Raw genomic sequence first — 25,665 nt, 5'->3', positions numbered from 1 at the left:
GCTTATTAGCAGTAGGGAGCAGATGTAGCAAAATTCTGCCAGTTCCCCTACATTTCCTCCCCAGCAGGGATTTTCTGTCAAGCTGTGAGTTAGTTCTACACACTAATCCAGGCTGCTGTTGCTGCAATTGCACCTTCCTACACCTTGCTATTGTACTAAAAATTCACTTTGATTTTTGATTTTTTCCTTCTTAATAATAATATTTAAAGCATTTCCTGCAGAGCTAAATGTAAATTCAAGCACTGCATGCTAGATGCTCAAAAGGGCATGAAAATGTAAAATTGATAAGAAAACAATTACATACTGAAAAGCTTTTATTTGCTTAAAAAATAGTAACTTTCCCTCAATGAACTAAAGGTCCCTGAGCCAAGACATAACCAGTTAATGACTGAAGTTAAGATCCTTGAAATACCTCTCAAACATACATCATTCAATATATCAGTTACAATGTGGAAAAAAAGAGATAACTATTTAAGGAACAAAGTCATAAATTGATAGTAATACAAACTGAAAGCAAATGAAGTCTGCCGCATGAAACATGATCACAGACTGTCACTCTGAGGGTTTTTACTCTTCATGTCTAGTGTCAAAAAAAAGCACTTAGGAAAGAGAGTTTAACTGAAGTAAGGATATTCAAGATGGAAAGATTTTAGTTGAAAATCATTTGCAAGTGTGTACCCAAATGAGACAGAAAATGAGCGAAGTTAATGGTCAAAATCTACTTTGTGGGCACTAAGGATAACAGATTTTATGACAGAGAATTTGAATTTTGGATATTGATTGCAAAGACATTTTCTTTGAAAGTCTACTTTTTTCTGAATTTTGACAATGAGCTCTGGAACCAATTTTTAAACCAAGTATCAGCCTTCCCCTCACATATTTTAATTACATCATCTGTTCACCTGTACATGTACTGCACCACTAGCTACTCTTGCCAAATTTGTAATTAAATTTTGTAGAATGCAAGGAAGAGAATTTTGATGCTGCTGGAGGCAGAAGAAAAACAATTTGAAAATTCTGGTGGCACTATTAAACTTCCACTAACTGTCAGGCTCTCCCTCATTGCAGTACCCACCTTTATTAGCAATATGATATAATGATGTGCAATCAAAAGTCATTTCACAGAATCACAGAATGGTTTGAGTTGGAATCTTGAAGATCATCTAGTTCCATACTCCCTGCCATGGGCAGGGACACTTTCCACTAGACCAGGTTGCTCAGCCTGGCCTGGCCTTGAAGGGACCTCCAGGTCCCTTGCCCTTCCCCCTTACCCTGTCACCACCTGCTCTTGTAAACAGTCTTGCCCCACCTTCCTGTAAGTTCTTTCCAGGTATTGGAAGGCTGCAATTAGGTCACCCCAGAGCCCTCTCTTTTCCAGGCTGAACAATCCCAATTCTCTCTGCCTTTCCTTGTAGACAAGGTGCTCTATCCCCCTGATCAGCTCTGTAGTCCTGCTCTGGACTTGCTTCAACAGGTCCATGTCCTTCCTGTGCTGAGGACCCCAGAACTGGATACAGTCCTCAGGGTGGGCTCTAACCAGAGCAGAGCAGAGGAGCAGAATCATCTCCTTCAACCTGCTGGGCGTAGTTCTTCTGATGCAGCTCAGGATATGATTGGCTTTCTGCAAAGCAATTTCATTTTGAATGTGATGCTTTTTAGTATACAAATTTTTACTGGAAAATACATTTACATTCCATCTTATGTCTATGAATATTTTTGAGGCAAATATTTGTTTTCAACAGGCTAGTCAGTTACTTTCATTTTTTAATATGGTATGACTGCAAAAAAAGGTCCGTTAAATGGCATACCATACGACTACTAGGGCCTCACACGACTTTTGTTTTAACTCAAGCCATTTACATTGACCAATAATGTCCTACATACAGTTTGGAACTTCAATTTTGCAGGACCAGTTTACTCCCAGTTCAGTGTTACAGAAGTCAAACTCAGATGATGCAATTCAGGCAATTTATTAAAATCTACTGCATTGGGTTGCCCAAAAAGTTAAGAAAAAACCTCACCCCTGCTCCAGTTTTTATCATCAAGCATGAATCTGTATGATATATAATACAATATAATACTTTAGTCCATTCAGCTCAGCTGTCTCAGCTAGGTCCCCTCCAAGCTCTGCCAAACCCTTGCTGGGTATGCATAAAGTAGGAGAAAGTCTTGATGCTGTGCAGGCACTGTCCATCAACAGCCCATACTGCTCTGTTATCAACACAGTGTTGTCCACAAATCCAAAACACAGCACTATAGGGGCTGCTGTGAAGAAAATTAACCACTCCAGCCAGACCCACTCCAAGAGAAAGTTCACAATAACCTACAAGTTCTAAGCTAAGTTTGAGTTAAATGTGTAGCCATTCTCAGCAGTCACTGGGATGAGCTACATGGAAAGCAAACTTGTTCTTCTGAATATGAAGATATGTCTCTCAGATTACTACTGAAATATATAATGGGATCTCAACTGTTATGCTCCTGAAGGCAGGTGACTTCAGGTACAGAAGATTAGAATGGAAGGTTTTCAGTAAATAGCCTTTAAGTGACTTGTATTAATATATACACTTGTTAAAAGTTGTTATACTAAGAAAAAAATATAAATATATACTCATGGATATGCTTGTAAGGTATATATATTACATCTATAGGCACATATATGTATAAGAGGAGGGAGGGAGAAAAATCTGTATATATATATATATATGTCTCCTCCATGTAATTCTGCAGAACATGCACAGAGAGACTATGAGACTGCATTACTGCGTTGCTGTCTGCAACTCCACACAAACATTCATTTGACAAATTATGACAAACCTTTACCAAAATCACCATCTTAATTAAAAATGGTTGACAGTTAGTATTTCCTTCAGCTAAGAGTTACATTTTCCTCTTTCACACTCGCATCTTCATTGGATATATATTTATGGATATGTATGCAAAAGTAACTATTTTGGTCAACTACAGAAGATGGCCAGGGTGTTTCCACAGAGGTGGTTATAAGTAAGATGCATAAAGACCTGCATAATATTAACACTGAATAATGTCCAAGATAAAAATCAAAGTTATATTTCAAGTCTTACCACCTGGTTTATGGTGTTACATCCAAAGAACTGATGAGAAGTGAACAGGTATCATGTCAGCTGGATGCATTTTTATTTTTCATCAATGAAGCTGAATAAAAACAGGGAGAAAGCTGAAAGTGGTTATTCACTACTAGCTGCCATGCATGTAACTGGGTATTGACCAGGGAGCACTGCTCATTTTTGCTATGCAAAAATTTAAAGAGGTTTCAAAATAAGATAGCTCACTTTCACACTGTCTTACGTGCTTTTTTGAAAGTGGAGTACAGGAAAGCATAAATAATTTTTGGGTTACTTTGACTTTTATGAATAAGAAAATTAAAGATCTATTATTAATTTTGAAGACCATGTGATATCCTTCAGAGAAAAGGAGGAAGAAGAGGAGATGAAATTATTATTATGACCAGCACACAGAACCAGAGGTGAGGATAATCAAGTACTGAAATTTAGTAGGATCCCTTGGATCATACAATAAAATAGTAAAGAAGTAGTTCCACTGGAAGAATGAAGATGTTTTCCCAAGTCAATTTCTTTTTTTCTCCCTCCTTTTGATTTTCTGATGGTAGAAGATCATTAATGTATCTGAATAGAGACAAGATCCTTGCACAGTTACAAAAGGAAAAGATGATAATTTGAGCTCTAATTTTGACTGAAACTTGACAAAGGAGAAGGACAGGTATGAATTTTCCTAGTTAATTGTGGAGTTTGTCTTCAGTGTTAATTTGCTGAATCTACTTGAGGTGTTGAGTCCCAGGCAGCTTCTTCTCCACAGAGCCACCTGCATGCCCTCCAGCCCCAGCAGGATGGGAAAGACATTTTGAAGAGCAAACATGAGAGAACTCTTGGGCTGAGGTAAGCACAGCAGGTGGAGATGATAAAACTAGCAATGCAAAGGCAATCCTTCACCTCCTTCTACCAGCAGACTGATGCCCAGCCAGGCTCTGGGGAATAGCCATCTTGAAAGACCAAGTTCTCCAGTTTTTATGGCTGAGTATGGTGTCATACAGTATGGGATATCCCCTTGACTGCCTCTTGCCCACACCCAGTCTATTCACTGGGGTGCTGACTGGGAAAAAGCCTTGAAAGCCTTGAAAATGTTCAAGATTAGCATGTTAGCCACAAATCCAAAACACAGCATCTTAGAGGCTCTTATGAAGACCCAGGAAGACCCTGTACACTATTCAATAGCAAGTTTCCTTCCTGCAACAGGAATGCTCTTCCAAGTCCTGCATAATCACAACAAAGAGGATATTGGCCACAGGGAAGGACTTTCAGTATATAAGTTTAATTAGTTTCTGAGATCTGAGTTTTCTGATTTTTACAGAGCTTACATTGAAGAGACAAACTAAAATATCCTCCCTGGAGAAGACCCAGATCTAGAATAGCTATTTAGTATTGAATATCAAACTACTTGTCAGAAGCAGTAACTTGGAACGAATGTTTGTGGCCTGAAAGAGATTAACTTGCTACAGTTTTAGAAAGGACTAGTTGTTAATAAGACTTTCTATGTAGGTTGAGGTGGTAATATGGCTCTTCTTTCAGTCCTGATCAACAGGATTACCTCATCCAAAGGAGAACAAAGAAATTTTGAAGGTGATGAAATCCTGACTTTCTATCCTTCACTGTGGGAATTTAAAGTGCCCTATGTGTAATTTGGACTACAGTTTAATAGGGAAGTTTCCTGAAAGTAGGACCTTGATCACTTTTCAACCAAAATGGCATTTTTCCCCTCTATAATGAACCAGTGACAACAGGTACTTGCTTCAGGGATGAAACTCTGCAATGGCTTTCACAGTCATCACACATTAGACTTTTGACCAGAGGTTCTGGCCTAAGCAAACAGTGGATGCATATATGCACTCCTGCTTAGCACAAAAGTGACAGGCTCAAAACAGAATTAATGTTTTCAGCAAAGGAGATGAAGAATCACTCAAAACCAGTCTTATAAGGGAACTGCTGCAGGGGAAAATCAGTCAGCCTGGATGAACTAGGCTGTTTACCACACTGAATAACTTGACATGCATTTCTTCACTCTGTCTACCTGAAAAACAACATTCAAACACATGGATATATTACCTGTAAATGGCAAATAAGCCAGTGTAAATCAGTCCATGGAAATCACAGAGCTATGCTGACTTGTACCAGCTGAGGGTTTGATTGTATCTGTAGATATCTGCACAAACGATCACAGAAGAAATGCTCTCCTTTGTTATTTTCTATTGTTCATATTTTTTGTTTATATTCTACAAGTTGAATTCATGCATACTCTTTAGACTATTATGCAATCATATGATTTTTATATGCATATATTCCATTTCTAAAAATTGCTTCAGTTAAAGTCATGTTCTTTTAGTTGACTATACTCCTTTTTAAAAGTTATTAAGGTTCCACTAATGTTACAAATAGAATATCATAATCTTCTTTTAAGAAAAAGTTCAAGTGGCAAACCTTTCACCTCCCATTGTTGCCCAGTGTCAAATGGCAGACTATATCCAAGGACCTCTTGATTTCCACTCTCTGCATTTGACCTGTGTTAAATATTCTCATTACAGTTACTTCAAATGAATAGAAAAGCTTTGCCTAATCTGAACACAGGGGAAATGAAATACACTAGGCACAAGATGAAAGACCCAGTAGCACTGAGCGATTTAATGTACTCTGTGTTCTGAATGTGGGCCATAAAAGAAGCCTGGGTTAATATATCAAACTGTGGACCATTCGAATAGCATCTAGTAACAAAAAAAATGTTATGAACCTGATGGGACAAAAAAGGGAAACAGAAACATGCATATTCTTCCTATTGAATTTTTGATAGGCATAGGTACTGGCGGGCAGCCATGGTTTTCAAAAATGGTTTTCTTCTGGTAATATTACAAATCATATTAATTAACCTACATTAGATTTTACTGCAATGTAAATGTAGCAGTGTTCTTATCTGTCATTTTTACCTTTATAATACTTGTTTACTTCTATTACTCATATTTTGACTATTTTGTTCAAGAAACTGGTAAAAGAAGACCAATTAAATTAACATTACCTATACTATTTTCTATAGGACACAGAATTTATAACACTTTTTGGAAATTTAACAATGTATTAAATAAAGATATTAACCAATACATATAAAAAATTAGACAAAAAAGTGTACCTGAATATTACTGGCTTAGAAACATCTGTTCAGGATGGTGAAAAAATACGTATCTTCTCACAGAAATCTGGGGAGGTTTTTTAATATTTCATTTTAAGTTTTATAGTCATTTTCTCAATAGGTAAAAGCGGATCTTAAAACTTTATCCAATCCTTTGCAGCAAGAATGATCTTCAAGTTCCACTATTTGAGCATAAGCTACTTCTGTTGTTTTTAGGATAAAGTGTTAGAGAATGCATGAATTTTATTTAAATTCATGACAGTCTGTATACTTCAAATAGCACAGGAATGTCTGAACAATGCACAGACTGCTGTTACAGATGCATGATGCCATTCTAAATGACTGCCACGAAAACACACTAATTACTCCAGGAAACAACTGCATGTAGCTAGACAGATTCTTGTTCAAGATTTAACTTGTTTATAACTTGGGACCTGTACATTATTTTTAAGGCAAAGTGGAAAGATACAGGAAAGCACCAGTGGTATTAAAAGGAGTGTCGAAGAAGGTACGATGCAGGGGCTCCCTGGAAGGGGCCCAGTGCCCTAGATGACTGCTCTTAGGTATCTTTAAAAAATCCAAGTTTGGGTACACTTACATCTTTTGACATCTAAACAGTTTGTAAATCTGGTCCAAAAGGTTTAAATTTAGATTTTTAAATTTGGCATCAAGTTACCCAAGTGCTGAAATAAGTGTGGAGCCCATTCACAATATATATCAGATAAAACACTGTGAATCTTTTTTCCATCACTTCTGCATTACACACTATTAAGACACACATTGTCAACAACCTGACTGGCATTCCTGACAGAATGAAAGTCAGCTGCAGCACTCTATGCTGGATTTGAAACAATCATGGGATCACAGCCACGCATGCTAAATTCTTACCATAATAAAAAAGAAAGCTTCTGTCAGAAGAAGATGGGCTGGAGAACTTTTAAAGTTTGCACTATATTTGCTCAGAAATTTTTTGGTGGGAGAGTACCAGACAACTAATGTCCAAATGCAACCTGCGTTATAAAAGTCATAAGATATATTTTTTTTGTCACAGGAAGTATTTCACCAAGTAGATTTTTCATTAATGAGGATGAAAAATACATTGGCAGCTGCTTATTACAATAACTCAGAGGGGAACTGACCTATAATATCAGAATTAAAAAAAAATACTATGCGTAAAATGACTTGCTGAAAAAAAGATATAATGACCTTTGTGCAATTAATACATCTTGATATTGCATTAAATATTATCTTTCTAGCAACTCTGTCCTCTTATCTTAACAAAATATATTGTTTTCACTGTCTCAAAATCTCCCTTCACCGATGTTTTGGGTTCACTTACAAACACAACCAATTCTAAAGTTTCTGTTGATAAAACATTGTGTACTGAATACACTGAAGTATTTCCTTATAATTTTTTCTTTTTATAACAAAGAAGTAAGAGATAACATTTCAGAGAGTTCTGGAAAATCTGCCTCCAAGTTTGTATATATTTCATCCAACCAAAATAACTGAAACTAATTTTTAGCATTCACACATTTTTATAAACAAATGTATTTCAAAAGCAGCAAATGGCCTCAAAATTTTTCTGTGAGGAAGTTAACATGCTCTTATCTCACAGAAAGAATTAATTCACAGTACTTTTCCATGGCATATACAATTGAATAGCAACAGTCTCAATGAGTACTTATTCCACAGTTTATCAGGATTTAGGTATTTTATTGATCTAGCTATACCAAGTCTTGCTAGGGATTAGCAAGATGTAAAAAAAAAAAAACACAGCAGTTAAGCAAGCTGGAATGCCTGAAATCTTGAGACAGCACACCACATTTCTTCTTTGTATCGGTGAGGATAACAAAAGAAAGCAAAAAACAAGCATTCAGAGGTAGAAAAAAAATGTAACCATGATCTTGCCCATCTCAGTTAGCCTAGAGGAGTCTGCTGTACAGACAGAAGTACAATCCACCACTTGAAATAGTCTAACAAAATACTACAGGGATGTCTCTGCATGGAAAACCCATGGGCAGGGGAAGGAGAAGTTAGGGTGTGGACTCAGGTCCCAACTAAATATAGTGGGAGTACTGTCTAAATGGTACAACTCAAGCCCTACTGAATAAAATACATTCACAAAGTAAATTAATAAAATTTTGCAGGCACAGTCACTGTTATATCATTATACAATAATTATTTGGAATATTTCCATCTATCAATAATGCCATCTGTCCCACCCAATACAAATGGACTACAACCCATCTGGCTTATTTTTTTCTATTGATTACTCTGCTGAATGAGTTAGCAAAACCGCTTATAAAATCATCATATTACATGACACTGTCATTAAAAGATGTGAAGTAAAGAAAAACACAAGATGAGACTTAATTGGAAAACTGTCAGTTCTTCTTCCAGAAAGTTTTACCAATGCTATAAGCTTATTTCTTTTTTTTTTTTGGCTACTTAAAAAAAGCCCCAAGAAGACACAAAGCCCAAAAACCCCTTAAAAGCTAACTACTGGATTAGACAGAAATTGTTCTACCACACAACTGCTTCTAGGTATACTAGAGAAGGTCCCTAAACTTATCTCCTCCAGAGTATCCAAATATCACTAAGTATGCCTGGCAATCACAAAGAAACCGTGGAAGGAATGTAACTTAAAAATAGGGTGGAAGAAAGCTGATGATGGCTGGCACTTGTATTTGTTAATTCCAGTAAGTCTGCAACTCCTAGGTTTTGGGTTTGATTATTCATTTGCATAATTGTCTTTATGCTATTTTTGCAGCCCCCGTTTTTCTGGTTTGTTGTTGTTGTTTTTTTTTTTTTTTTTAACCAGTTTCCCTTATCTACATTTTAATTTCTCCAGCAACAAAAATGCAGTTTTATCTGCCTACAGAATTAAATGCTAACTTCAGCTCCTTCACTCTAGATCTCAGTTTTTACAATACCTTTTAGTTTTAACAAAGGTAATCTCTCTCGTGAACATTCAAAATGTTGATCCAAAGATCCTTAGCCCAGTGAGTTAAGTGTTGTTCTTTTGAGTGAACCCTTGGTGGGGCTACTTTCTTATCCTTCCCTCCCCACTATTTTTTTTTTCTTTCTACTACAACCTCACATCCCTTCCCCAGATTTCTGTTTCCTCTGTCACCCCAAATGGCTTTTCCAGTGATGATGCAACTCAAAGGGACATATGAAGGAAGAGGAGAGAGGAACAGGGCCTGTATTCCAGCTCTAAGGACACAACCCTTGATGACTGTGGTAACTGGAGCTCAGGTTAGCTCAGGGGGTTATACTGTAGGGTTGGGGCTGCAGGAATGGTGCTGGGAGTGCAGATACTGGGCTGCCATAAGGAGTGAGGGAAATCAGGATGACAGGAGTAGAAAGGAGTTGTGTGGGGAAGGAATAATGCTTGAATAAGGAAGGGACCAGAGGCTGAGTGACTGAAACAAGTTAGAAGTTGCTAGGGGGTCCAGCCTGCTTACTGTTACTGTTTGCTCCCTCTCTTATAATCCCCTCCCATCCTCGATGCTCACTAGAACCACTTCTCTAGTTAACAGTATATGAAATATGGCCTCTGAAAAAAATAGATTCTTCTGAAATATACTTTTATAATTTATCTAGATTTTAAAAAATATTTAAATTTAAATATAATTGATCTTTCTCTTTGTAACTCAAGAAGTTCCTAAAAGACAGTTGTCACTGGCAATATTACAAGAAGTCTTCTAAAGTCCAGCTAAGTGTGTCTGACCCTGTGGCCTTATCTCAAACAAAGCTTTGAGCAACTGCATGTCCACATCCAGCTCTTAGATGTAAACCTTTTGTGCTATACAAACATATCCAGAGAACAAATCTCATACTTCTCTTTATATTATGTGCTGTTAGGTCCAATATATTGGTGTCCTAAACAATTTATATAATCCCTTTTGTGCTTTACTGACTACTGCCATCAAACATGTAGAAGGATTCAAGGGAAGTTGCTGAACAGTATTATTTATGTAGAAGATATTTACCAGGTATCACCACATGACAGAATGCTAAATTTCTCATGCTCTAAAGAAAAACACCTTTGGCAGTTCTGATGCATATGATTTAGTCACCATTTTAAATAAAATTATCTTAATATACCATCGCTTTGCTATTAAATACAGAACATTCAACAAATAGAAATACAGAGTCTAAATCCCATTTTCAAAACATAATTAATTCTATGCTTTATGATGTATAGCTTAAAAAAATGAGTTCTGAGCTGAACTGTTTTATTTGCACAAACAAACTCTTTTTTTGATGGATGACAGAAGGAGAACAATTTCAACTGAGAAACCATTTGTTCTTATTAAATAATCTATAGGTTGCTACTGGTTCAGGCCTTTGGCCACTGCTTAAAATAAAGTTAAAGAATAATAAAATACTTTTGGTCTGGCTGACTTAGTTTACTTGGCAAAAACAGACCATTATTTCATGTCATGGTATTTAACAGAACTGTCTGTAGTAGCACTGGGATACAAAACATCAACAAAACCACACAGGTGAGAAACATGCCTTCAGAGTAAGGCTACCATATTCTGTCTTCCACAGAGAAAGGCAGTGTCTTACAGAAGCTGGAAGGCTGTTCCAAAGTAGAAGCTACATTACCTGTTTTCAATGATACTGAACCAGAAGTACAACTGTTGTACAATTTATCGTTTTCAACACAAAATCTCTATTTTCCTTAACAGGACAATTGTATTTTCAGGGCAGGGTAATTCCCTCCTCTAGTTATTTGTAACAGAAGTATTTGATAAGTATTTTTCTCTGTTTTACTTTGTAGATAAACCCCTACTAATCAAAAAATATGCATATCCTGAGGGAAAATTGAATTCCTCTGTCTGATCCTCCTATTGACAAAATGATAGAAACAGGAATATGCAGCTGCTAATAACATCTCATTCCCATTTATATTTAGGTTTTATCCAAAGCATTTTTAGATGGTGTTGTGGCACACATTACTTTATCTAATATTTTTTTCACTTTCTGATACTGTCATTACTGAATTATGATCTGATAAGCACAGCATAAGACTGATGAACATCCTACAGGATTGCCTGATGCCTGATTGCAGGATGTTTTTCTTAAAGATTTCTGAAAACTGTCAGGCAGCTATCACTTCACAGGAGTACGTGCAGGCAACAATCCATTTTTTAAGCTATGGCTTGACCAATAAAGAAGTGACATGGAATAGATAATAGTGATAGCTCAAACATAAGCAACTTAATCAATATTTTTCAAGTAGCTGAAAAAAAGCAAAAAAAAAAGCCAGTACTGCCTAGTCATCTTAGTAAGTGGAAGAAATAAAGAGTAGCTGGTATGCATAATAACTATGGAAGACTTAAAGACTGTATATGGAAAAAGGATAAGTTTCAAAGAACTGGCAAATACCACCAATCTGTCTTCCAATGTTATATACTGCAAATCAGAAAGCAGATAGGGTTAGTGGTATGTTACCAATTGGTCACGGAACAAAAATCGGAATTTAATTTCAAAAACCGAACTGAATTTAGATTCAATACTGGATCTGAATCTGGTCTTGAAGAAGTAATAAAAACTATTTTAGAGTGTTTTTTATTAGTAAATCAAGTTGAGATGTGTAAGCATGTAAGCAAAATCTACATCTTTACTCAGAAAGACACTTGCCTGGTGCAGAGCCTGGAAACAAAGGCAACTAGAAGGGAAGTTTCAGGTGTTTTTTCCTTCTTCTGTGAAAATATTAACATATTCTATGATTCTAAGCCCCAAGAAAACATAATTAGGCTATATTAAATTATACAGCAATTATGCATTTGGTTTTTACGCATTTGGGGAGAAGTTACATTTTATTTACAAGATTTGCATCCGCTACCTTTTAAGGCTGCCTGGGTGTTCCATGGCTATTTAAGAAAAGGGGCACATACAAATTAGAAATTATTGTGGCATCATTATAAGTCATTGTGCAAATTATTATGCTGTTAGTGTTAATCAATAGACAGGCATGTCCAGATATGGTCTTAGAAGTCCAGCTGGTCTTAGAAGTCCAGCTGAATATAAAACAGTAATGAGCAGTAGATTGCTAAACTCAGTTATCATAACAATATTATTTGTAAGAAAGTGGGGAAAAGATCCTCAACAGAACAACTCACAAAAAGTTGAAGTAAAATACCCATTTCTCATTATGCAAAAATATATGGACAGAAGTAATTCAAATGAGGTATTGTTCACATTTTGGTAGAGAAATTGACTGTTCTTTGAGAGTTCTTTAACACAACACTTTGGGGAATTAAGACAAAGTTAGGGGTGAATATAACTTTCTATTAAGCAATTTTCTTTCTCAGTTGTGCACAACCACTTACGAGCCAGAATATAACAGCTCAATCAAACATTTACTTGAACCCCTCTGAAATGTACTAAGAAAATTCTGATATTACTGCAAGACTTAGAGAGACAAAAAGACAACGCAGAAAGAAGAAAATTGATATGGCAGCTACCTTTTTGCATTCCCTTAATTTCTTCTGCCACATGGAGTGAGCAATAGGAATGCTCTTGCTGTCAGTTACGTAGCAGCTGGCTGTGATGACGTGGTGGAGTGCAGTCTTCTGGCTCATAGCTTGAAGAACTCGCTCAACATGACGGAGGGAAACTCCAGCCTCTCTGTGTATGCCACCGCTAACAAGCTGCATTGTGCAAGGTACCAGAGCAATCTGTCCAGCACAGTAGAGAATATTGCCAACCTAGGAGAGAATCAAACCAAGTAAATAAGATTCTGGGAGTTTACAGAAGACAAGGGAAGCACCTTTCTCTCCTCCAGCTAGTTTCCTTCAGTAGTACTGTTCTTTGCCATCATTTGTCACAAATGGAGCAAACATGCCAGTCTAAGGATAATTTTTTACAGGGATTTAACTACAACACAGAAACACAGCACTACAATAAACTGTAACCCAACAGTTAATGCATGGATGTATGTGTCAGCTCAAAACAACAATCTGATGTTCCTGGACTGTTACAGCTGCTGGATCACACTGATGCCCCAACATGGTTAAATATGTTCTTGTTTACTTTTCTTATGAGTGATGATGCACATTATCTTTGGTTCAATGCTATTTTTTAATCTTCTATGTCTTGAGCTTTGTTTTATATAAAACCATGTAAGAAAGTATCAGTACATATCTATAACATCTTTAGTAAACTAATTTAAAAATACTGTAAAAAAAGTACTTGCAGAACACCTAAATGACTGTGTATGAACAAAAAGGGATGATATTCCACCAGAAGGTAAAAGCAAATTGCAGACTGAAAATAAAATGCTGAAGAATTCTACTTGAACAAAGAGATGGGTCACCTTTTGAAAATGGAATTAAATGGGTGGCCAGATTTACTACTGCAATGCAGTTACTTTGGGCTTATTTTCCAAAATCTTCCTGGCAACACTCTGAAGACCTACTTTTTTTAACAGCAGCCAGCAAAGGAAACATTTATTCTTATTATTCAGACATCTCAAAGACTTTTTTATAAAATCTTAATGTAAATATGAAAACTTTTCATCATCTTATGCTGCACTTCTCTAGAACGTCTGTGCATTTCCTAATCAGTGAAACAGTAAATTTTATTCACTATCAAAAGAAAACTAAGTATAGAAGTGGGAAGTAAGGTGGGCGTAAGCAGCTTTGAAGTCAGCACAGGAAGAATTTTGCTAGGAGTAAAGACAGAGAAAATGGACTGTGAAAGAAATCTTTCAGAAGAATTTTGCAGAACTTACTGTATAAACTGTAAAAACTCCTCAGAATTAAGAATAATTAGAAAAGAAATCTGTGTCCTAGAAGACATGGCAATCAAACCATGTGACAGACCCATATGCAACTCCAAATCTGTCCTCATAACTGTCTGTGTCTCACAAAAGACTCACACATGTAACTATTGGAAGAGTATCTTACACAATTTGGCATACAAGTTCTATGATTAGCAGCTGAAGAGGGGGAGGAGGCAGAGAGGAAACAATATATCAACTGACACACATCAACTATTTAAATGGTTTAAAATACCTGAAATATTGTTTGATAATGCTATATATAATTCAGAATTTGGAAAAAATATATGAAAGCAATATTTTGGTTTATAGGAACAAATGGTCTTTTTTTTTTTTTTTTACAGCGCTATTTTAAAATATGTGCCACTAAAGAAGGGAGTCCAGCCAGCTACCAAGTGGCATACTGACAAGATGAGAAACAAATTCAGAAAGATATGATTCAGAGGGGCACAGGTTTGTTTTTAAAGCAAACCATTCATTTTCACCTCTGCAAAGTGAAATCCATGCATTAGTCAAAAACTCCAATGCAGGTAGTTTATACTTCTACAGAAAAAAAATCACACTGATGGTTTTCTTCCTTTTTTTCCCCTGTTGAGCTGCTGGTTTTCCATGCATCACCCATGTTAATTATTAGGTAGACAGAAGAGCTGTTCAACCAGTTCACTTCCCCTATTCTTGAACAGATTGTTTGAGACATAATATGAATACTAATTAACGATAAAATATCTGTCAGTGTTTTGAAATACAGACCAAGATAGCACTTTCTTAAAGTATTCTGGACAGTTCTGATACAATTAACCCCACTGGTCAAAAGCAAGGTCATAAAAAAAATCTCTGAAGGATTTGAGCAAAATTGGCACCACTTTTGGCTAAGATTCAGTGGGAATTTTGCAGAGTTTTTAAAAAAATCAATTGAAAAAATCCCTCTGTTCCTAACATACTTGTTTGTATCTTAAGATGCAATTAATAGAAAAACAGTGTTCCCAACAAGCCACCATGTTATGGAAGGGTGGATGCAAGGGGAAAAGAGGGGAAAAGCATAAAAAAATGGCCACAGATTTGCAGCAACTGTATTTCAGGGGGACATAATTTAGAATAAGGGAAGGAGGAGGGGCGTCTCTTTTCTCTTTCCCAGTGACTCGGTCATAAAAAGCAAGCATAAATAATCAGCAAGGACAAAGCAGCAAACCAGTACAAACACTGTTTTAGCAGATTTCAAGACGTTGTCTCTGGAATATTTGAAGCATTATACAGAAAATTTTTAGCAGAGTAAAAGGCATTTAAAACAGGGAAGTCATCATACTATCTTGTTCACAGTACTGAAATCTTACAAGAGGAGCTGTCACAATGTATGGTGTCAGTACTTGTGTTGTGAAAGTGTTCTGCAAAACCCTGCTAGAACCTTGCAACAGTTTATCTTTTGGAGCATTTAGGAGGATAACAGAAGATCTTTCAGGGTATAGATTCACAGTGTATCGAGCCTAGAGGACTTGCATTACACAGCTCAGCATAGAAACAAAACTGTAATACAAAAGATCTATATTGATCCCTAAAGGATCTGTATGTATATAGTGGATGTCTCACTGGTGATTTGATTTTCACTCCAGACCATACACATATTTCCAGGGCTAAAATTTCAATAAAGACTTGAACCAAAGAAAACCCAGAAAACTCAGGCTTCATACTGCTGAGATGCTCACTTGTACAAATTTATTTTCAATACAGTTTCATGGCAGTAAGCAGGTTATAAATGGGGCCTCATGTGATTCCACATTTCTTCCCTTTTTATTTTCATTTGTATCATTGCAAGTTAAATGGAAGGTGAGTCCTTATAAGTTAACATAATTGTTTTGCTCAGTTGGCACAACTGTAAATAATCACGGGAGTTCCGTGGACAATCAGAACCTCAGAGGATGCAATGCATGCTCTCATGGATAGAAAGCTAAGAGATTATTTGAGAATTACTAGTTTTCACAGTGTAGCTGTCTTGCAGGGGTAAGTATAATTCCGACCTAGGGCACAGCTTATACCAATGCAAGACTGTATAGCAGCTTTTGTTTTTCTAAGGTGTTTTCACTTATTAGGAAAACAGAAGGAAAGCATCTATGGTATCATGGAACGGAACAGTGAGAAGAACTGACACTTCAAACTGTTCTATCCCATGAAAAAGTTTTTAAAAGTATTCTAAGTTACCAAAACCACAATGTATCTCCCATACACACACACATATATATATATAAATATATATATATATGTATATGTATGTATCAGGAAAAGAAACAATGACAAAACCAGACTTAACATAAGGTCTAACTTAAGCTGCTAATTAGAAAAGCTGCAATTATTGTTGCCTAGAAAGAAACGGAAGTAATAGGATACCTTTAGATATGCACTGACTTGTTTCTTTTTCAATTAAAGGCCAAGAGCAACACAGAAAGTTTATGAAACTGTTCCTGCTCGTATTATTAAGACTTGCTAGTGATTAACTGACAATATAAAAATTGCTGGAAACTTCTAACAGAGGGATCTCAAACATTCACCCACAGATACTTTGGCAAATGCTAATAGTTGCACCACAAACACATGTTTCTTGGAAGGACGGAGTCAATATGCAATCAGCCAAATCTTTGTTATGAATGCAGTTTGGTGTCTGAGTGACTGCTGCCCTTTAACAGGTCAGGATGCACGAAAGGTTCAGCGACCCCCTGACCTAACAGTGACACAGCCCACCATTAGGCTCAGTCAATGTAAATAAGCAGAAATGACAACACACTAATAGGCTGCCTCTGGTCAGCCACGGGTACCTCTGACCTTAATGAAGACCTAAATCAATTAATACTTGAGGCAATAAAGACCTCTGGCTGATTAAGTTAGATAGAAATAATCTTTTCTAACGGGATTAAAGCTGCAAGGTGGTGAACTTTTTATTCAATATATGATAATCCTTTCTTCCTAAGGCCCTCTTATTTTAGATAATGATGGCAAAATTGCTTTTTGCAATGTGAAATCTTTCATTCAACTGACTATATGAATAAAGTTTTAAAGGCATTGTTTAGACAACAGTAATTGAAAAGCTTTGAGTTCATACTATGAAAACATTGTATCTAACATGATTCTAATACACCCAACTTTTAATATAATTCACGTGTTTTTTCTTGAACTGTTACAAAACTGTAGTCTACAAATTCCAGGAATGAGTTCATAACACATAGTTCACTTTGATACAGGTTTTCTTCTGAGAAAAAAAGTGCAGTTGTCAGTAGCTAAAAGATGAAGGATATATTCCTAAATTATTATTATTAATAATATTATTATTGTTACCTTTGACCAAAAACGTTATTCTTACCTTTGACCAAAAAACCCCGACATTACTAAGACTCCACATATAGCTTAGTCAAATGTTTTCCCATTATACTCAAAACTTCAGAACTTGAATAAAATAATCTTTTTTCCTAGTTAGGTCAAGAAAGTATAATTAATCAATACAAATTAATCAACAGAATATTATGGCTATTTTATTGAACTACCTGTAATATTTCCACAGTTTTTAGGGTTTTATAATTTAGTTTTCAGATGCTGTGACTCCATTTTGCTAGTTCTTATTTTGGGATAGATGTTTAAATATGTATCCGATCTCCTAAGCTACAAGACTACAAAACACTCATCATTTTGTATTGCTCTTCACTATTAAGGTTTATTTTATCAATGCGTGTTTTAAATTTTTCTCTTTGAACTTAAATATTTGTGGGTTGAAAATTCATAGAACATTTTTTTAAACAAGAAGTGAAGTAGTACTGCAATTTCATGGATGCCAACCTAGGTTGTATTTTTTTTTCCTCTGCAGTTCAGGAAAATTAAGATACATCATCCCACACAGTCATATTTGACATTGAACACAGTGTCATAACACTAGCAACACACCTAAAACTTTTGTGCATTTCCTAATTTAAATGATACCAAAGAGAAGTATCATGTCACACAGTACACAAACACTGAACAGCACAAAACCTGGCAGTTCTTTAAACTCAACAGTGCATCTGAAGAAGCCACAATACTGTTATGAATACTTACCCAACATAATGAATATCTCCTAAACATACTCTATACTTCCCAATTGTAAACACCTCTGCAATCCTCTAAAAATCGAGTAACTCAAAATGAGCTTTTTGACAGTGCTGGATTTACAGCAGGCAATCTAATCCAATACATTCCTGAAGGTCTGTAGTACCTTGAAGTTTAACAAAATGCTAAATGCACAGACCTGAGAGGGATGATCAGGTCAAAAATTTAAGAGAAGGTAAGATCAAAGTCTTAGCTTGAAAATAATCTTTTAAAAACTGTTCTAACCTATCACGGAAAATTGTAATATTTGCATACATACTTTTGGAAATGTGTTGGTTGTTTTTAAATCTTGATCAATGTCAAATCTATTTTATTCTGCTCTACAACTGACAGAAATAAAACCCACACACTTCTGATTTACAGAAGACAAAGATTGAAAAACTGAAATTTTCACTAAGAAAACCCACCTCAAAAACTGTCATTTGTATTCCAAGGGAGTATTAGACATAAATCAAAAATAAATGCAGCTTTTAAAGTCAGAACCTGTAGTTATAAACATCTAGAAAGATTCCAATAAAGGTGGGTGAAAAAGCCTTGCCATCTAATACATCCATGTGGACATGATAGACAGCTAGTCTGAAATCTTCTCCATGACTCTTGTTTTAGTCAACTTGGAATCTCCACTAGAGAGAGAGGAAATGAACAAAATTGAGGTAAAAATATTCTTTACTCAATACGCATATTTTGGCCCATGTGCTGTACTAGTGCCCATGGTATATATTTTTCCTTCATGGAAAATTACAGTAGACAGCTCAAAGACTTAATGCCATAGATGATAAACTGCTCTCCACATTTAGAAGGGTGCTTTTTCCTAAATATAAAAAGAGCAGTCTCCCTACTTTAAAATGAGCAAGCTAACAAGAGTATTAATCTTTGATGCATTTCTTCTTTGGGACAGTGGAATTCTAGTCTTCATGACTATTAATCTGCCACCTTTTACAAAGCCTACCATTCCTCTCAAGCTTTTGAAAAAAATCACAAGTTCTCACACAACCACATTAGCAAATCTGCCAACTGTGAAAAATTGCAGAACACTCAGCTTTATGAACATACCTTATCTAAAAAATGGAGTAAAACCTCCAGACTGATTAACACTTCCTCATTTATTATTCATATCACTTCAAATAAAGAAGCCAAACAAAACAAATTTTTTAAAAATTTACTCAGATGAGTCTGTTCCTAACAATTGGGGTTGGGATGGGGAATGATACACTTAAATTGGTACTTACTAGCAAAACTAAAGGCCTTGTCAGGGTCCAGACAAACAAGGTAGGAAAGACTAGTATCCAACAGTGTAAAGTGAGGGAAAGGACTCAACATAGACATGAACTCTTGAGCAATGGATACCACATTTTTAGAAAATGCGTATTATATCCACTGCAGGTGATTATGTTTTTTAGTGAATTATATGCAGAGATAATAGAGGATAATAGTTATAATTCATATGGATTCTTAAAATATCTGATAAGGCATATCTGGAAATTATTTTTTAACTCTCCTAATTATAAATGCTGTTAACTAGGTGATAGTCTGTAAGGAGAGAGTAATGAAAATGCCAATGTAAGTGAAGTGGGGTGCCGCAGGGATTGGTATTAGGCTTGATTTTGTTTAACATCTTCATTAAGTCACTGGAAGAAGGGATTAACAGCATGATAATGAAACCCACAGAGGATACTAAATTGGAATGTGCACCAGTAGAAATAATAAAAATGGACTCAGATAGGTTTGAAATAAAGGCAGCAAATAAGAAAACAAGACAGCTTAGGAAAAATGAAAACTCATGCCAGAACATATGGCAAAAATATTTTGAAATACAGATATTCAGAACAAGGGAGAAAACTTGACTGAAGAACTGCTGAACAGTTTATATTAAAATATAACTGCTTTTTACTAGACACACATTCAGTATAGGACCAAAGAAGATGCAGTCTCTGTTCTGACATTGGTCTAATCAAAGAGTAAAATTCGTTAAAAATCCCCAAACTGGTATCATAACCTTTACAAAAAAGTATGATATGGTTTCCATATTTCAAAAGGAAGTCTGTAAAAGAACAGGTGATATCAAAACTTCAGATGATTCTTCAGAGCTAATGAAGTCCTTTTTACCAGAAGTTTTTAGATTTGATCACTAACACTGTTTTCCAGTTTACGGCTCAGCATAGCAGCATTCAAATTATGATAAGCATCTTAATCTGCCAGGGTAAAGACGTAAAACTTAAAACCCTCCTGTTTTTACTCTCTTCTGCAAAGTGGAAATTGTCTACAACTTACATGAGGTTACCTAAGTATTTATTTGGGGTTCCCACACAGTTCACTTGTGGTTTTACTATTTAATCCTAAATTTGTTTTCATAACAATAGCTTTATAAAGTATCACCAGAGAAAGATATAGCTGGTATGTTCACAAGACAATCCTCCCTCCTCGATTTCTACATTTTTCTCTACTCTTAACAGTTCTAGGGAACTGAATAGCACATAAAGGAGACAGGTTATAAGGTAACTGTATCCATACACACACTATCTAAAACTATCTAAAAGAAGAAAAGACAAAAGATTAAGTGATGTGATATGTGTTTGTATTACAGACTTCGTCTCTTCTACTTTTGTCCTTAAACATGCATACTTAGAAAGGAATCTTGCAATAACCTTCCCGCATTAACTGAAGCTTCTGCTGACAATGTCCACTTACAGTAAACTAAATCACCAGTTCAACTATCACTGCAGTGATAAAGCAGTCCAAGAAAGCACAGTAGAAATTTCTAGATTTAAGTTCCTATTAACAATAAGGGTGCTGCTGCTTACGGCTGCTGATCTGTTGTGGAATTCAGCATCCAAGGAGAATCAAGACTGCAGTCATAAAATCCTATAAAGAGTGTGTTGGTTTTTCTCCCTTTCCTACCTGTCTACAATCCGTATTCATGCCAACTGTCAAAAGTTTAATGTGATTATAAACAGAAGAGGGACAGCTAGGCAGAGAAAATACTCTGTACTGAAAAGTGAAAGCTGTTCATCACACGACAGTAATTCACAGTGTATGAAACACATTAACACCGTGACATTCTATTCTTACAGAAAAGATTTTGTTCCCAGCCTTCACTCGGCTTAATATTCTTATGCGAAATACGCTGTTCATGATTGTCACTGGCTACTTTAAGGTGGTTTGTGATGACTGGGAGATGGGAAAGAAGCAGTTGCATAAAACCAAGCACCAGATAACCGAAAACAAGTTAACTGTAACTACAGTAAGCTAAAAGTAATAGTTCTCATTCTAGCCATAGAGTGTGGGGGTTTTTTGTTTTTTTTTTTTTTTTGCTTTTACCCATCCTCTATGTATACCTAGTCTCACATGCATTTTACTTACATCTATGACTACCTAAGCAATAATCAACATTAAAACAGCTCGTATGTATGTTTGTAATGTATGACATGTTTGTAATGTATGTTTGTAATGTATGACAAAGATTATTTAGTGCAGAAGTCCAGTTTATAATAAGTATATCCACCATTTCCGAGTGGAAATGAAAGGAGATTTGCTCGTGCAGCTAGATGTACCTGTACAATACACACAATAGTAAAGCATATAATAACCTACATGACATACAATATTTATCAAAATCCTCTACTTATTTATTCATATTTCAGTGATAATACTTCCTTAAATAGCAGAATATCTTTCTCTAGGGATACATCTTCCAATGCAAATTTGTAAGTCAAGTTCTGATTATACTTACAGAAACCGAACCTTTCAACAAAGATCCACATATACACTTAATATTGTTGGCCAAACTAATGTCGTATTACCTTTTCCGCATCATCAATTAAACAAAAATTGACAAAGAAATGAGTTTGGGTGTTAGGGACTCCATGGTATCAGCTGCAAAATCCTGCTAAATCCAGCAGTACAGCAAGAATTCTGTGCTCTGAGCAGCAAGATATGACCTGATCTGTAAATTAAAGAACTTGTAATTCCACAGTGATGATGTATTATACATTCTCATGTAATCTGAATTACAATGTTTATGAAGTGCAATCCAAGAAACAAAATGCACGAGGAAAGTAATGCCTTTGTTAATGCATGCTATTAACTATCCTAAAATATAAAGATTCCTAACAAAACAAAATAAAACTAATGGAAATCAGTGAAACACAACAACAATCTCAGAAATACACTAAATACGCTCATCCATTTTCACAACTTTTTATCTATTGTATGCTTAAATACTGACCTTTTATCAGAACTGCAGTGTGGACAACATCCTTATATAAAGTATCATTAAATTCCTAACCATGCAATGAGGCAGAGTTTCCCATGGAGCTTTCACTTAGATCGGCAGCACTTCAAAACAAGAACTTTCCTATTGACTAAGTGGTAACTTGCATTTAAAAATTGAATTTCTGTAACAAATTTTTTTTCTGTTTAATTCTGTTTCATAATTAGATTATAACTGTATTAAATTATATTCTATACAGTAATACATATTCATCTGGGTACGGAGTTACTATCTCGCATTATACATTTTCTAATTTTTTTTCTGGGGTAGTTTTCGGTTTTGTGTATCTTCAACTTGTTCCTTTTAGTACTCATTTTCATGGAATTTTCTGTGGTTTAAAGGGATAAAAGTTGAGAACTGGAAATTGCAATATATTGACAGTGTATTAGTAAGTAAAAAATTACCAATAAAATACGTATCTCATGTTGTGCCATTCAAGCCGTAATCATGTTTCCATCCATCTTATATCACAAAGCAATTTCAAGAATCAGTGCCTGCAAATTTACTATGTGCTTAGCCCTTTTGTTTGCATTATTAATAAAGTAGTTATTTTGCTAGCAAAAACTAATTGGAGAGTCAAGCCCTCTGATACAAAAATGGATAGAAAGCCAAGTTTTGAAACTAAAAAGGGCTAAATAAGAGGAATGGAGGGGCAGACTCCAGCAAAGAATAATCCAGCAATTAGGTTAATCAGCTGCAATATTGCTGAGACACAGGTTCAAATCCCTTCTTTAGTATTTTCTTTTTAGTATTTTCCTTTTTTCCTGATAATGACAGTGCTGTTGTGAAAATGGGCACTCCAGGAAGCACATCTCTTAATGTCTTCTACTGGAACTGTTCTAATTTGTTTAAATAAATTCATGATCTTGGATAATACAGGATGGCATGATCCTGCTCTACGATGAAAAGTATTAGTTATGATGTGCAAAAGCTTTACAATGAACACTATATCAAAACTGATACATATCTGATTAGTATTTCTATCTTCATAGTCTAACATTATACAAAAATTACAAGCATTCCAAACTGCTATGAGATGGTCATAGTTACCTTACAGTTTTTGAAATGACAAACATTTAACACTATAAAAGATACTTAAGATAAGCCTTATACTACAGAACATTCAGACAGATAACTCTGTATGAACAGAATTTTTGTGAAATATTTAGGCTACTTCAAAAGACACAAGATGACAAAATAGAAATCATGTTGGGGACGGAATTTTTACCACATTTTTAAAAAGAAAATAAAAATGCTTACACAAGCCTAATGTGAACACGAGATGGGATCAAGAAATTCTCTTGGATGTATAATGGTTAAAACTTAAGCACAGAAATTATGAATTAGAAACAATACTGATGGCATTATTATCAGAAAATCTTTTAACTGTTAATTTGAATTTTACAAATAACCAGTAGAATATCTCTTCAAAAACAGAGGCTCTATCAAAGTCTACAAATTATGCTGAGAACAGTTTAAATATCTAATATTGCTTTTTGAGTCAAGAGAAATTATAGGTATGTTACTGAAAACATAACCTTGGATGACACTGCAAATGTCTAATATTTTGCTTGTTCAGCCCAACAGAACAAGCTTCTAATATTCAGCTAAACAGTGCACAGTATTCAAAAAGTATGCAAAAATGCCAAAATCTTCAGTGATGGAAATTGTGTCATATAAATTTTGCATTCTATTTATATGACATAAAGATTGAAGTTGCACAACTTGACCGTTCATCTACCAGCTTTAGGTCATGTTTTAGGGTTTTGTGACAAGACTGGGTTCTGTTGTGAAAAAAAGTCAGGTCTATGTTCAATTAGCATGAATTATTTGTTACGATGTCCAGTGAGGTAGAGCTAGCACACAGCATCTTTCAGTGTGATTCCAGAGATCATGTTTGGCAGTGTAACCGCTCACAGCATTTGACTCCAAACCTCAGGGTTTCTGACATTCAGATCTCAGAGAGTTAACTCATATAGCTCTCCAACAAAAAACAATTACATGTTTTTGCAGAAAAACTATCACATGCTGATAGCGAATAATTAAATGCTCAAACCAAAGAGAAATGAACTGTTTCTCTGATGTATGTTTTGAACTTCTAATAGCTAATCTGATTCTTCAGAAAAATAGCTGTGCTACAACTGGGAAGGGCACTAATGGGGAACGGAGAAGGGTATAAAAGAATAATGCCTGTAATATGAAGAAAGGTGGAGAAAAATAGTTATTCCAACTGGTATTTTTATTTCTTGATTTTATTGCTAACTCAGGGTGTCATGGATGTTTATGTAAAGGAATGTTTTTCGCTGTATACCCTGGCCTTGTAAGGTGATGTAATGCTTTGCTTTTATGCAGACTTCAGTAAAAGCATATATTGCACCTTGCAGGACTAAGCCCTGTATGCAGAACAAGATAATAGTGAAATATGGCCTTTAAAACATCATCAGAGAACAATAAATCAGCTCAACACCTTTCCAACACAGGAAATTGAGAGTTAACCAGTGTACCAATTTTAATTTTTTTTTAAAGGAGGAATAAATCTGCTATAGGGAGCTGCTTTGATAGACCTTTGAAGGTCTTCAAAACTCTTGCTAATATGTTATTCTCTAAAAAATATTCCCATAATTCTGCTGTCTCCCATAATTCCTTGCCTCGAGATTCATCTGTCAACTTTGATGCATCTTTTAAAGTACCCCTCCAAGCCTAAAAACCATGACTACAGACCACAGAAGAGAACTCTTTGCTTTGAAACTATCTGATCAATCAGAAGATCATTTACCTGCAAGCATTATTTGGTGAAGCTAAAGCGGCACATCAACCAGCAGCATCTGAAGGCTGAGGCAGCAAAACGTCAACAACAAATTGTCATTGGCATTCCATTTATGAACCTTCAAACAGCATCAGATCTTTTCCATGGGAAACCAGATCAGGTCAGACTGGAGCTGAATATTTCTTAACAAGCTAACCATCAAAAGAACTTACGTTTTGAATAAAAAGGCTATCATTTGTTGATTTGAATATCAAAGGGATCCACTGCAAACTCCCAGTCTAGAAAAACCTCCCTAAGCTACACCAGACAGGTGTTTAATAATCTATTATTAAGGCACTATTTTAGGTTACTCAGAATCATAAAAAATAGCTGTAACTGTGAAGCTGCAAATGGGACTGCACAAAGAAATGAATGCTATTAACATACTATTAACAATTCAAAAGAATGAGTTGACATACCAATCAAACTTGTTAATTG

General features: G+C 35.5%; 1 protein-coding gene across 1 annotated transcript in view; it reads right to left on the bottom strand.

Moving 5' to 3' along the window:
- The window catches only part of DPH6 (diphthamine biosynthesis 6), a 200,085-nt gene that overhangs the window by 49,816 nt on the left and 124,604 nt on the right, over positions 1-25,665 (bottom strand). Inside the window, exon 13 of the mRNA XM_082284129.1 lies at positions 12,714-12,956. Coding sequence (XP_082140255.1) covers positions 12,714-12,956 — 243 coding nt within the window. The remainder of the gene's footprint in view (positions 1-12,713; positions 12,957-25,665) is intronic.

This window comes from Coloeus monedula (assembly GCF_965178545.1).
Source record: "Coloeus monedula genome assembly, chromosome: 6".
Taxonomy (NCBI): Eukaryota; Metazoa; Chordata; class Aves; order Passeriformes; family Corvidae; genus Coloeus; species Coloeus monedula.
Note: the sequence above shows the minus strand (reverse complement) of the source record. Positions and strands in the feature narration are given on the sequence as shown.